Source organism: Astatotilapia calliptera, chromosome 6 (assembly GCF_900246225.1).
Source record: "Astatotilapia calliptera chromosome 6, fAstCal1.2, whole genome shotgun sequence".
Taxonomy (NCBI): Eukaryota; Metazoa; Chordata; class Actinopteri; order Cichliformes; family Cichlidae; genus Astatotilapia; species Astatotilapia calliptera.
The window spans coordinates 18,468,968-18,483,804 of NC_039307.1; the positions used below are offsets into that span (position 1 = coordinate 18,468,968).

Below are 14,837 nucleotides of genomic sequence, written 5' to 3' on the forward strand. Positions count from 1 at the left end.
CAGCCCTGCTCATTCGCTCATTTAATGGGAATGACGTGGACTTAGTGGCACCTAACTCTTCCTTTTGGGATATTTTGGGACATTTTGCTTTATGGGAATCAAGATTTTAACACTCAGCACTGACTGGAGTGAATTTCAAAGGATATTTTTGCAGTGCATGCTGATATCTTGAAAAAGGACCTCATGGGAAAGGATGGAGAAGAAGACTTTTTGGACCCGTTGGCTGTACTTTCTGTATCACCAGGTTACACTGACAGCAAAAAGACACGGTCCCCTATGTTTATGAATATGGATCGATGTGACAGTCACACATAGAACAATCATTTGGCCACTGCTATCCTCCAGAGAGAGAGGCTCATTAGTGCCTTTCAAGCATGCTCTCATGAAAGTCATCTGCAGAAAAAATGCATAGCAGTTTCTGCAGCCAAAGAAGTTACTGTGCTACATGGTGTATGACTAAGGGTAGGAAAAAAAGTCCTGTTCCCTGTGGCTGGAGCTCTTCCCCTTAAAAATGTTTGTCATGAAATTTGAGGCTGGTTTTGAAAAACAACAACAACAACAACAAAAACGGCAGATAAGTCCTTTTGCTTCCTCTTAAAGAAAAAAGAAGAAAAAATAGATGTAATTTCATCTGCTTCCCTGTCAGTTATTTGTATGAAACTGGAAATCCACAGGGGTCAAATGTTTGTGGATGTGAAAAAAATACCAAATATGATGTTTATCATTCTTATATTATAGCAAAGATCCAAGTGAAATGCAAAAAAAAAAGAAAAAAAAAGCATTACACCGTTTCTCCATTTCTCCTTGGGCCAGCAGGGAAGCAATTGTTCATCTGGAGAAGGATAAAGCAGACCGCGATGGCTGGGTTTCAATAAAGCTTGCAATGTGAACAGATGGCTTTGATTAATGCCGAGGCTCCAGACAGGATCTCCCTAGATGCCTCCTATTTCCTAAATGAGACATTTGTGTGCAAATGTATTGTTTATCAAGTTGTCACCAGTAACTCTGGTAATTAAAGTGAAAGTACTGAGGATTTTCCTTTAAAAAAAGTCACAGGTTTCCTCTTCCTCTGTGATTGTCGGACCTCAGGTTTAAAACGTCTTTGTCCAAACTTTAGACTGATCTTCTCCGCCTTCTATAAAATGTTGCCTTTTCTCTAATCTAGCTCATCCCCCTTCTTCTCTCCTCTCCTCACGACTCCTCCGTAATTCAGAGCTGCCTGTCATTCCAAGCACGACACGCACTTCATCCTGTCACCTTGACTAAACGTGAGTGATGCCGCATACGTACTCATGGCAGACAAAGGTGGAGAAAAAGTGCGAGAGAGGGATAAAGACATAGAGCATAACCGCTACAGGAAAACACCTCCAAGGCGAAATTCAGTTCACTGGTTTGGAAACATGCAAAAAATATGCAAAAAAATAACATAAAATAAAGAAAAAAGAAAAGAAGACTCTTGCTTCTTCTATCCATTAAAAATGTGACTTTCAGCTCAGTTGTCCTTGTTAAACAGTTCAGAGCTTTTCTCAGATACTGGTGTGTGGTGTGCATGTGTGAAATTTGAAAACTGAAAAAAAAAAAGAAAAAAAGGTTTATCCTACTCGGTGAGAGAAATCACAAAATATAACTTGTTGATATTCATTAATAAAAAAGATGAAAAAAACCCCTCATAACATAAAACGTCTCTTTCACTGACACATTGCATCCGGAGATAAATCAGAAGGTAAGAAAAACAGAAACACAAGGTCCTGAACTTCAAAAGGTTTTGGATACAAAATTTTAACAAATAACATTTAATAAGATCACTTACAGAACATTTGGTTACACAATACCAGTGCGTGTGCACCATGTTTATATATCTTTGTGAGGACAAATACAAATGATGGTAAGGGTTAGGGTAAGCAGCTGGGGAAAACATTATGTCAATTAGATGTCCTCACTAAGATATGAAAACGAGTGTGTGCATCCATGTGTGTAAGTGTGAAGTGACTTCTTATATTAATGAAATTAATTACAGCGACAAAAACATAAGTATCACAGCCGTGTGAAGTCAGGTAAATAAATTTATATAAAACGGAGACGGTGTCTAATTTCACACTGAACTATTAACATCAAAAATCAAGTCCTAAAAAAAAACAGCTGCTAAAGTTGAAGACTATGAAAACACTGATTAATACTACACTGGTAAATAACAGTCGATACTCAGCAGCTGCTTCTAACAGATGCAGCAAAATGCATTTTTTCCTATTCTCTGTCCCGTTTAACATAAGGTGGTTATCATTGCTAATTATCAACATGCCACTTAAGACATTCAATATTCATGAAATCATGACACATTTTTAATTATTCGAACACAACAATGAAAAGAAAAGTACAACAGTCTTTCAAAGCAGACATCCTATTGCCATACAAAAGATTGGCAGAAGCAGTTGGCATATTTTGAGTCTTGGGAGTTGTTTGTTTGTTAAAGTAATAATCAAAATCCAGCACTAGGCTGCCGTCAATTGAGGCTTCAATTATATATATCAGTATGAACACGTAACGTATTGATGAGTGTGTTTACATGAAAAATAATGCACAACAATGCTAAACTATCCATCCAACCATTTTCTTCCACTCATCTGGGTCAGGGTCTCAGGTGCTCCTCAGCTATTTCCTTCTCCAGCTCTTGCTGGGGCTTTCCTAAGCCACCTGAGGCATAAAATCTCTCTAGTGTGTCCTGCGTCCACCCTGGGGGTCTCCTGCCAGTTAGACGTGCCACAAAAAGCCCCACCTAGATGGCATTCTAGGCCTTCTGGGCTGGAGGAGTAGCATCTCTACTCTGAGTCTCTCCAGAATGACTGAGCTTAGTGGTCATTCTGAAGGGACTCAGACTGGACTCAGGCATCCAATCCCCAAAGCCCAAGATGGAGGCCTTGGCGAACCCAATACCCGGCTCCTTAACTGGATTTAACTGGACATGCTCTGCTATATTTTTAAATACTGAGTGTAAATACAACAAAGCTGTGTTTGCAGTTGGAGGTAGAGTTCACAAATTAAATGCAATTTAATTTAGACTTAAAATAAATACTCTTCTTATAATTATATGTATTGTTTTGACATGTAGAGTGCCCTCTACAAGAGGAGAATCACTCTACAGCTTTATAGGAAACAACCACAGCCCTCCAGAGCTGTTTTAGGAAGATGTCATTAAATTGAGGTACAGTGGGCAGTTGTCTCATGAGAGCACGGTGAGGACGACAGTTCCTTTGGTCTTTTTCAGAATGTCCACAGCTTCAGCGTGGGTCACACCTTCCAGGCAGTGTCCATTAACAGCAATTATCTGATCGCCACGTTTCAGCCTGCCATCCTCAATGGCTGCACCCTGAAGTACAAAGTCAACAAGAGCTTTTAAACGCTAATATGGCAACACATATGTTAGGAGAAAAGAATGAATGTGAGGTTAAATGAATGTTTGTAATGATCACAAAGGAATTGGTCGCAACAGATGCTCAGAAATAGAATCAAGAAACAAAACAAAGGAAAGCAATCATGCAAAAACTGACATAATGCAGTTTACTAGAGCATGGCACTAAGAGTTTACCACCTGTTACAAAACAAAAGCTATTTAACAAGTTATAACTGTGGCCTTTTTGCTTTGTTTCTTACATTGAGCATTGCCGTTAGGGACAAATTGCTATTTTTGGTGTTGAATTACAAAAAAGGCACTATAACTTAAAACCACACAAGAATCTCTGTCTCTTATGTGGCTTACATAGGTAGTCACAAAACAACAACGCATATAAAGTAAAACCACACACGGTGAAACTGCCTGCTGCCTGCTTTTTTACCCGAATTGCTGATGATTGGAGAAAGTTTTGTTTTGAACAGAGAAAACGCTATGAGAAGATGTGAGGGAGTGACTCAGTGAGTGACATACAGACTGCTGCTAAACTGTCTTTCCCAACATTAAAACTCTTTGGTTTTCACAACAAAAGGAGACCTGGCAGATGCTTTCTCACCTTGTCAAAGACAGTTTTGATGTAGATAGGCAGGTCTCCGTGAGGGCTGCCAAAACCTCCTACAATGCTGAAGCCGAGACCTGAGGAGCCTCTCTCCAGAGTGATGGTCTTATACATGCGAGCGCTGTAAAGAATACGATGCGAAACAATGGATGTTGGCTTCTGAGCGCACCGATGTGCATGCATTTAAAAACAAGTGTTGCACCAACTGTTTAGTAAAGTTTGAGGCCTGCTTTTGTCTTTATTCATTAATTAAAGTGGAGAGAAGAACAACGAAATGACACTGTTAGCTGAACCACTTCTTACCAGAGGCTGTTGTGAAAGCAGGGCAGGCTGCTCGGCTGGCCTAATGACCATGCGCGCACATCGCTGTTACTCTGTGTGCTGCATCCCTGAGAAGCTGCTGCCACCTAGACAATCATAGATTCACACAAACAGCATGTTATGAGTGCAAAGTGTAAAGGTTTTAGCCATTTAGGACTACACGAAGAGACCAGGACAGCCTGAATCCAAGCAGGACAGGACAGCCTGAATCCAAGGAATAGCAAAACATCTACAAATAGTGACAGTAACATGTAATTAAAAATATATCTCATTATTTTATGCGATTACTCTGGAGAACAGTGAGTTTCTCCTGACTGACATCAGCAAGACAGGAGTGCTTTTCTTCACAGCTTTCTTTTAGGAGTATGCAGAGCATCACTTTGAAAATGCCTATTTGTGCTGAGTAGGCAATCTGGCAGACCACTCTACATGAGGTGCCAGTTTCACTTCAATAAAAGACAATGAAAGAACAATGAAACCAACACAGGAGAAGTCATTATAACAGAACACGTGTAACATTTGAGCTAGTGTATAGTACATGTCTACAAAAAATACAAGCTTCTCAAACAAATCTGCAAAACTGATGCATTGCAAATTTATCCAGAAGAAGTTGTACTAACAACAGATTAATCAGGATTTCTGCAAAAAGTTAATATTTCTATAGTTGGACAATGATCAAATATCTTATTAATGCAACAGCGGTCTTATGCCCATCCAAATATTACCAGAGTAGGAGTGATACAAGTCTAAAACCTTTTGATGTTTATTTTAAACACAAAATACTTGCCAAAAACAAGCGACATGCGCTTCCATAGATACAAATATAGTTTTTTCCCTTACAGCAGAAGTCTTTTTAGAGGTGTGAAATCAATGTCATAAACACTGTTGTCTTGAAATTAACATACACTGACTGTGCAAAATGCTGATAATGAAGGGCCTCCTTTTTGTTAAAGACTTCTTTCTTTTTTAGTTGTCTGTATGTAAAATTATGTCTTGGGGAAATATGGAAGAAGATAAAAAGCCCTACGGGGAGCTGGCTGTGAACCATTTCTGTGTTTCTCTGACAAAACAGAACTAAAACCTGCTGACGTTATCACACAGAAACTTACTGCCTTTACAGGCATTACATATCAGTTACTGGATGTCTCACTGTGACAGTACCTGCAAAATGATGGTTCCAGTGGTGTTCTTGAGCAGGGCTTCAGCATGGACATGAGTCATTCCCTCAGTGGAAACATCATTGATACTGAGGATCCTGTCTCCCGTCTAGATGATGCACACACAAACACAAACACACATTTGTCCTAGACTTAACACTATCCCCCCTTTTCCTTTTTGCCTACAAAGTCTCCTTTTCTTTTCTGTCCCTATCTTTTTTCTTCAGGATTTCATAAAGGTTTACTTTTGGTATGTCACTTCATTTTCAATATTTATGTCTAAAATGCATTTTATGTTACATGTGTCTGTAATTTGATCATGGAGAAACATTTATGTCCTCTGCCCCTTGCATCCCGATCTATTCCAACCTTTATATTTGTTTTATGAGATGTATTTCAGGAAGAAAATGATGTAAAAATATCGACTTCTATTCCAATAAATATGTAACACAGTCAAGGCAGTCCATATATTTGTCTCAGTGTTGGAAAAGTTCATTTTGGTAACCTTTAGTTAACCAGGAAAAACGGCCTCTTCAGATTCTAAATGACTCCTGCACTCTGCGATTACAGAAGAATACACAGTAAAACAACAGTCACCTCTAAAGAAAAAGGTATCTTGTGCCTCCTTCACCTTATTTTTTATGATTCCCTTAAATTCATCAATGCATACCAGAGAGTCTAAGTTTACAGCTTTTTGCAGATGTTTCAGCCTCTAAGGGACACAGTAAGAGTAAGAAAGTGCAATTTTCCTTATTTAAGGCCCAGTCCACACTCGACTAGTCACAATGTGAAGCATACATGAGACACACATGCATGCACGCACTGGTGTATATACATGGTCACTCCCCACCTGTAATTTCTGTGTTTTGGCAGCAAGTCCATTGGTATCCATGGTAGCAATAAAAAGAGGAAGGTTGCCATGGGGACTGCCCACTCCTCCAGCTACGCTGATGCCCAAGGAGTCGTATGGACCCTGGAGTGATTGCGCACAGACACACAAACACACACATTTGCAACCTTTCCAAATGGCAGATTCGAGCATAAAATAAACACCCAACGTTACAGGAGCATGATATCCAGTCAGGAAGCAGGTTGTTTTCAGTATATAACTAATTTATACTAATTTGTAACTTCTAAAAATAAGTTAAATTATCACTACTCAGTTTCTCCAGTACAGTATGGGGTCCAAAAAGACAATGCTTTTATTACTATAAGAGTGTTTTACCTTTTTTATTATCACTTTTCTGATGTCAGAGTCTTTGAATGCTACAGAAGAGAATGACACATAACTATGGATAAAAAGATGCAAGAGTATATTTTCCATTCAAAGCAAATTGTTGGACTCAACATTGTAACTCAGACGATACTCGAGAACTTAGTTGACACTCACTGTAGCTCTCTATTTTGTTATCTGTCTCCCTCTGGTGGCCAAAAGAACCATCGCATACACTTGAGGGTGTAAGCGTGGAGCAGTCAGAGTCTTCGCTCTGGATAAAACACAACTTAAGGTACTCCTACGTTCACAGAGTAATATCGTTAAAATAGGTGTATAAACGCAATAGTTGACCTACAAACTACAGTCTGAACTATAATTTCACTAGGAATCATATCACTAAAGAAATACGTAGGCAAGATAAACAGTTTACCTGACTCCGCAGTGTGTACTGCACCCCGGCTTTAAAACGAGCCACCTCCAGGTGGACTCCTCCACTGCAACTCTGAGAGCAAAGTGACACATCTCACATAATGACGCTGGCCATGAAAATGCCTACCTATGTTCATTTATTTATAAACTGTGAATACGGCAGACCTGCAGAAGCGTGTGTGCACGCTCCTGTGATGCTGCACGCACGTCTTCCCCATTGATTGACAGAATCTGGTCGCCTAGCAACAACCTGCCATCCGAATCTGCTACACCTCCTCTGATGATATCTGACACAAAGATGCCAGTGTCATTACTGTTGGAAGAAAACAGAGGTCAAAAGCTGTGCCTGCCCCAGGCTTATAAATAATGTGACCTGTGCACCGGCTGTTTTGCATAATGTCACACCTGATTGTGCAAAAACATAAAGCTGCGAGAAAATTGGCACCCGAGCTCTTTGGAAAATGATGCGTCTTGCGACTTCTTTGCAGTGAGACCCTATCTAACCTTTATGGTAATTATCGAATGCTGGAGAGATCTGTGAAGTAGTTACAGAACACGTCAAAGGAGTTTGCCATGAAAACAGTCAATCTACTAGGGTCTATAAAGGGTTTTTTGTTTTTTTAGAATATAATTTTCGGAATTATATTTAAAAGGAACAGGTATTCTGCAATTTAAACTAACTAACCAGCCTAACTACAGCTTACAAACAAAAGTTGATTAAGAATAAAATTGTGGTAAAAATAGGCAACAAGACTAATCACTCACTAACAAAGTCACATTTATTTATTTTTAACCTATTTCTCATCTTCAGAAGTTGCGAGGAGGAGTACTCCCACTTGCCATATGTTATATTTGAAGCCGATATATTAACAACTTCATCAGCCTCTTAGACTTCAGGCTCTTTCAGCAGGTGACATCACCTAGGTTGCGAACACGATGGTTCTGAACAAAATTTGATTTTGTCTTTGTTGTACTTGAAAGCACAGTGTTAGATAACACAGGCTCAAACCTGCTGTGAACATACCAAGTTGGAGGTTTCTAACTTGATAAAAGCATCCTGACTGTACCTCTTCCCCACAGTAGTGAAGCCCAGTCCTTCTCCAGGACGAGGCCTCAGCTCCAGGCTGAACACATCCCACAGGTCCTCCTCCCTGTAGGATTCCTGGTGCCTGAAGACGCACAGCTGGACACGCTGGGTGGTGAGCCGTAGCACGGCAATAGCTTCGTCATGACTGGCCTGCCGCATATCTATGCCATTTACCTAGAAGACAGTGACAGTGAGAGAAACAGGGGAACAGATGCATGAAAATACATCCTGTTTGTTCAGGAAGTACAGGAACACATATTACAAAACAATAATATGATAAACTTTTCAGATTGGAGTGGTAAAGGAATCAAATATTTAGAACATATACTAGAAGGAACAGAATTTATTTCATTTGACGGACTAGTTACACAATATGGGATCAACAAGAAAAGATTTTTAGAATATCAACAAATTAAATCCATAGTTAAAAAGAAATTTAAACCGGGTCAAGTTGAACTACAAACACCACCAAGTGTGGTTCAATTTCTTACTCTTAAAACCCCCAAATTACTATCCAAAATATACAGAATGCTTTCTAAAACAGATGAATCAATATCACTTCCTATTGCAAAATGGGAAGCGGATTTATCAGTTAACTTAGACCTAAACTTCTGGTCTCAGGTTTGCTTAAAAACCTTTCATCTAATTAGAAATCCCAGTCTTCAATTAATTCAGTGAAAAATATTACATAGAGTGCACTATACAGGTCATCGGATGTTCAAGATGGGCTTTACGTCTACCAACAACTGCTCACACTGCCAAACCAATTCACCGGACAATTATATCCACGCTCTTTGGTTCTGTCCACCAGTTCAGAAGTTTTGGCGCGAGATATGTGAAGACTTATCGAAGTGTCTGAAATGTAACATTCCAACTTCCCCCTTAGTGTGTTTGTTGGGCAGTTTAGATAATGTCACTTCAGAAAAGAATATCGCCCATATGGTTTTCACTGCCCTATGCATAGCCAAGAAAACAGTCCTCATGAACTGGAAAAATAAAAATAATCTTAACTCTAACCAATATAGAAATTATCTATTAGATTACATTAGTCTTGATACAGCCTCTGCCACCACATCAGATCAATTGCTCTGGGCTCCTTTGATCAGCTCCATCACCTAGTGGGGGTGGGGGGTCATAGTTTGGTCCCGCCTTCACTGTTGTGATTGGTGTGGGGGTAGGGACAGGCTTAGGGCGTCGGGGGGTTCCCCGGAGGCATCTTCCTTGGGGGGCTCAACCCGGGGTAGCGGTCATGTCCGGTTGGGGGCTCTTTTGGCTCTCGGGTGACTGTTTCCACGTGGCTGCGTGCAGCGGGGCTAGGGGAGGGTCTGTGCTGACGGACGTGGGTTACTGACCTGGTAGCGTGGCTGCCCCTGGGTGGGTCCGGGATGGGCGTGAGGTTCTGGGGGCGCTCCGTCTCTGGGCTGGGGCCCAGGCCAGGCCTCGGGGGCTTGGGTCCTGGTTGGTGTGTTGCCGGGGTTGTGGGCGGGTGGGTGCATGGGGACCCAGCCCTGGAGCAGGGTGCCGCCGGTGCATCGAGCCACCTGGGGGCTCTTCAACTGGTGGGGGAGATTGTCACATCTTGCAGGAGCTTTCCTCTCTTCAGGAGCTCCCTCTGCAGGAGGGGGAGATACAGGAGAGGTGGAGGAAGATCTCAGCCTGGGTGTTTATTGTCTTATGTAGTCTGGAAGATGAGTGGATGGTGGGGTGGGTGCAGTTTTCTCTGTGGTGGGGTTGGGTGGACTGTCCCGGGCTCTGTGGGGCCGGGAGGCGCTGCTGCACTGGGCCCCGGTCTGGATGGACCTGGGCCCCCTTTCCCTGGCGGGTCGCGGAGTATGGGGGTGCCTACTGGGGTCAGCGGGGGAGCTGGCCCCAGGGAGGGGTCACCTGCCACTCCCTTCCCCTCCTCCCCATCTCCAGCTGCCTCCCCCCTCCCGCTCCACCACAACCACCCACACATGCAGGACCTTGGAGTAGGGGTATGTCACCAGGGTGCAGAGGAGGCTACCCCCCCCCCCCCCCCCCCCCGTCCCCCTCCGTCCCCCTCTGGCTGCCTCTGCCTCAATTTTATCCCACAACTTAGACATTCACATTACTCACACTCTCATTACACATACATATAGGATCTTGGGGGTGGGCACGATACATGGAATCCAAATTACCATCAGGGTGTACACCCCACCCCTGGCGTCGTTGCCCACCTCTCAATTTTAAATACACGTAGACATTGAGGGCTAGCAGGAGGGACCATGAGCTTACCTGCTGCTCTCTGGCAGGTAGCTCCATGCCCTCCTGGGTTTTAAATGCACCTTAGAACACACATGCATCAACACTACAATGAGCGGGTGGAGGGAGGTTTGGAGTCTTCTCTCACCCCCATTCTCTGCGGCCTGCCGGAGCGAGGTTTGGAGGCCTATCTCCACCCACCACCACTTCCCCTGCCAGTGGCGGACTCCCTCAGACGTCGGTGCGTTGGTGGTTCTTTGTGTCCGGGGATGGGCGTCCAGGTACACACTGGCTCACTCCTTGGCGGCCTCGGGGCCTGGAGCCTGGGGCTCGCTCGGGCCACTTTGGAGGTGGGGTGCCCCCGGCCTCTCGGCTTGGGGCTCGGTCACTCAGGCACGGCTGGCTGCCGGCGGAGCTCACGGGCGCGTCACTGCAACTCCCCCCCCCTGGCTTCTGCTCCGCGGCTGCTGGGTGAGCCCTCATCTGGGACTCTCCTCAGCTCTTTCTGGGACAGTGGCGCGGCTGCCCCTCTGTTGGTCTTCCTTGGTCTCTTGTGTTCTGGGGGCCTCTGGATGTCTGGAGTTTTGATCTCCTCCACACCTGCTTCATGCCCTGGAGGACGGGGCAGTGGCCCCCCCACACCCTCTAGCAGATCATTACATGAAGGAACCTTTTAAAAAAACAAGCGCGTCCATGCTCACAGGTGTACACACGGGTGATCACACACACAAACTACACCCTTTTTGGCTCCTACCTCAAAGCACACTGTGTTCTGTTGATCTTATGTGCTGCACAATAATGTTTAATATTTAGTATTTACTGTCATATTCCCATATATCATTGTGATGTTGTTTATTCTATTACTCTTGTTCTCTTCTGCTCGTTTTCTTTTTTCTTTCTCAGCAGGTGATCCAGGTGATTGCTATATGCTTTTTTTTTCTTTCTTTTTTTTCTCTACTCATTCTGTTGGTTTTTGTCTTTTGCCCTTCTCCCCCGTCCCTCTTCTCAGCTGTTTCTCTTTCCCTCTTTCTTTCTCCCCTTCTTTCCCCCAGTCAAGTCTGTCCCGTATTCAGTAAGTGAAAATAAAATAAACAATAAAAGGTGAATCAAATGGACCATTACGGCAAGGCTGGGATGGTCAATTTGGTAAAGTAAATCCGTTGGGCATCTTTCTTTGCCTTTAGACAATAATTCTGATGGCAAAAGAGCCAAACGGGACAGGCAAAAAAAAAAAAAAAAAAAAGAAGTACAGGAACAAGTCTTTCAGTGTATACAAATCAGGCTGTGCAGTAGTTAACACTGACGGTAGAAGGTCTGAGGTGTGGCATTTGTACCTATGTCAGTTTCTCTCTCACAGTTCAGAAATGATTGTTAAATTAACTGGTGATTGCGTAATTATCTGTAAGTGTGGAGATGAGAGTGTGTGGTTGTTTTTCTATTTCTAGCAGCTTCCGTTTCCTTACGCAGCTTACCCTAACACTGCCATTAGGCTAAGCAGTCACATGATGGTGGTTATGAACTCGACAAGCTAACCCGTGGTCTACCAATGTAAGTAAGGGTGTGTTATACTGGCAGTAATATATGACCAATATAAAATATTGGAGAGTCTGCTAGTAGAAAAGTAGAAAAGCAACTGATTTTACATAGTAAGATAAAACACACAATACAGACTGAAAGCAACAGAGCTGCTGCACTCAATACAGCGTTAGTGTGTGTGTGAGAAAAAGCACTGAATAGAAGTGCATCATTAAAAGCACTTCGTGAATGTGTGTGCTTTAATGTCTAGACTATTTGAAACTGAAAAGAATGCAGGAAAAATGCCAATTATGTAAGTGAACAGACGTATCAGTATGAGAGCTCTATCATTAAATCACACGCAAATCTGATGGATTACAGATATTATTATAGCGTATAGTTATAAAAATACAAATGCTCTAGGTGCTCTGCTTTAGTATCATATATTAATCTTTATATAACAATAAAATTGGTGTAAAATTGGAAGGAGGAATAAAGCTGCATAGAAATAAAGACTGCAATGCTTGTTAGTCTACATGGAAATTCCAGGAATGCTGACACTATTTTCTTGGTGGTGACTTTATCGTGAACATAACCTAAACCATAGCAGGTTAGGCCTGCAGCCATGGTGATGTGCCCAGGTAAAAACGTATACTTTTAATATGCACTTCGTATCTCTGTAGTTGCCTGGAGAAATCCTGCTTATCCTCTGTGTACTAACGCTTTAATTCTATGACAGCTGAGACCGGCTCAAGCCGCTCTGCAAATTCTAATTTGGATAAGTGGTAAGATAAATAGACGATTATTATTAGAATTTTGTATTTATTTATTTTATTTGCTCTATTTAACTAGGAGAGATGACAGAAGCTACCAGAGCTTTACAGTCTCTCAGTTCAACAAGTATCTCTGTAAGTGTTTCTCGAGTCGTACTGCAGTTTGTTTAGTAGTGATGCGTACAGGGCTGGAAGCCAGTTTTCCAATTCAGTGTTTGTGTGATGATCTCTCCAATGAGCTGTTATCAGGAAAATGACCTCTAAACAACAGCAAAGATGTTAAATATCTTTGCATAGATGTTATCTTTATAGTTATTCGTGCACAATATGCTGCACACTGAATATCATCATTTGTCTGTTTTTTGGTTTGTTTGTTTTTAAATAGTAGGTAGTGTAGTGGTATAAGAATCTAATTTATCCAGAATCCAGTTTTTGAGCAAGGTGTTCATGTGTTTTGTAGGACAATCTGTTCTCTAACATTTGTACATATATATATTTTTTTTCATTTTGGAGTTTAGTACAAACTTCAAATTAAAGACTGATATTCTGAAGTGACTGAAAGCAGTCCCCTGGAGAAGGTTTTAGGGGGATCAGTAGCATCCAAGATGGTATTATTAGTGTAAAAGCATCACAGCCCAGTTTCATTTAGATAAGGAGCAAAAAGTAGTGGACCTTAAATAAAACCCTGAGGATAGGTCTTTATTTTTAACTCCTGGGAACCACATTTTCTATAAAAACAGGTTTTTGAGCTTGTAACCAGCAGTGTACCTTAAAACCCTCGCTTTTAAATCATGTGAGTAAACAATTTTTAAGGCAGATTTATTTTTTTCAGGTTTTCTTTGTTTGTTTGTTTCATTTCTGTGACTTTCTTGTTTTCACTATAAACTGAAGCTTGATTCTGTTATATCTGGCAAAGCAATCTGAGTTTGAATTCCCAAAAAATGAGTTTCTGAATTGGAAAAAAATAGTGCATGAATAAAAAAGAACACAGATACATCACGGCTGCGTTCTTCATACTGAAAAATATTGCAAAAACAAACAGAAATAAAAATAAATGCTGTGCGGTTAGAAATAACTTATTCACATGCACTGCTGTTTGTTCTGGTGTTTGTGTGCACATGTATCACTGCTATACCTCTAATATCTGATCTCCAGCCTGCAGTCTACCATCTCTCTGTGCTGCTCCTCCATCGTTCACTTCATGGATTATTACTGCCCCCTGGTGTAAAAACCAGAAACCACTTCCATCATTACACAACTCCACAACTGAATATTGAAACAACAAACAAACAAACAAATGCACAACTTTTTGGCCTAATTCGAGTACAAACTTTGCTTCCATCTGTGGATTTTTTATTTGCAAACATAAACAAAAATTATATAAAGTCACCTTCATGTCACAAGGACAAATAATAAATAACGAAATCTTTATGTTAAAAATCATTTAGCTGTTCTCACCAGCAGAGTGTCACATCCACCTACAATGCTGAGACCCAGGCCTAGGTTTCCTTTATAAATCTCTATGGTAGTTTCCTTTCCTGAAACAATTGGACAGCTGACAGGGTCGGAAGTTGTGGGAGCTGATCCTGGCCAATCAGACTGTTCCACTGGAGAGGTCTGCATGGGTTTTAGAGACGAAGAGGAGGAGGAGGCGACAGGAAGGCTTAGAGAGGACACTGGAGTGAGTGAGCGGGGACTGGAGAGTGATGTAGGGAGAGGGAGAGAAGAAGAGGAGGAGGAGGAGGAGAGACTCTTGGAACGGTTGATGGAGAGCTTGACAGTGACCCGGTGTTTGAGAATCAAACTGGACACCTGAATACGAAAAAGACAGCTGAGTCATAAATCATTAAATCAACTTGACCTTGAAGAGCATATATTTCACAGCCCGCATGTGTGCTTGCACCTTTTTTACTGACAGTCCAGCCACGGGTTCATCACCCACTGCTACGATTCTGTCTCCAACCTTTATCCTGCCATCCTGCATAAAGAGACATGAATAAAATATGTAAGATAAGCAAAATGTATGAAAGTGAGTGTGTAGAAGAAAGATGGTGGGCGAGTGTGATTAAAAATCAAGTACACCCTCTGGACAAATATATGAATAACTGTTCC

At 41.9% G+C, this 14,837-nt stretch overlaps 1 protein-coding gene across 4 annotated transcripts in view; it reads right to left on the reverse strand.

Annotated features, from left to right (window-relative positions):
- Positions 1-1,777: 1,777 nt before the first annotated feature.
- The window catches only part of LOC113024115 (multiple PDZ domain protein), a 46,363-nt gene continuing 33,303 nt past the window's right edge, over positions 1,778-14,837 (reverse strand). For 2 of the 4 annotated variants that reach the window (XM_026170820.1, XM_026170818.1), the window contains 13 exons: positions 14,629-14,703; positions 14,184-14,537; positions 13,861-13,944; positions 8,195-8,388; positions 7,293-7,440; positions 7,129-7,200; positions 6,873-6,996; positions 6,708-6,748; positions 6,333-6,455; positions 5,487-5,591; positions 4,308-4,411; positions 4,002-4,125; positions 1,778-3,364 (listed from right to left, as the gene is read on the reverse strand). In XM_026170820.1, the coding sequence (XP_026026605.1) occupies positions 3,218-3,364; positions 4,002-4,125; positions 4,308-4,411; positions 5,487-5,591; positions 6,333-6,455; positions 6,708-6,748; positions 6,873-6,996; positions 7,129-7,200; positions 7,293-7,440; positions 8,195-8,388; positions 13,861-13,944; positions 14,184-14,537; positions 14,629-14,703 (1,695 nt within the window). In that variant the 3' untranslated portion in view covers positions 1,778-3,217. The remainder of the gene's footprint in view (positions 3,365-4,001; positions 4,126-4,307; positions 4,412-5,486; positions 5,592-6,332; positions 6,456-6,707; positions 6,749-6,872; positions 6,997-7,128; positions 7,201-7,292; positions 7,441-8,194; positions 8,389-13,860; positions 13,945-14,183; positions 14,538-14,628; positions 14,704-14,837) is intronic. The other 2 variants (XM_026170819.1, XM_026170821.1) reach the window with 2 other exon arrangements.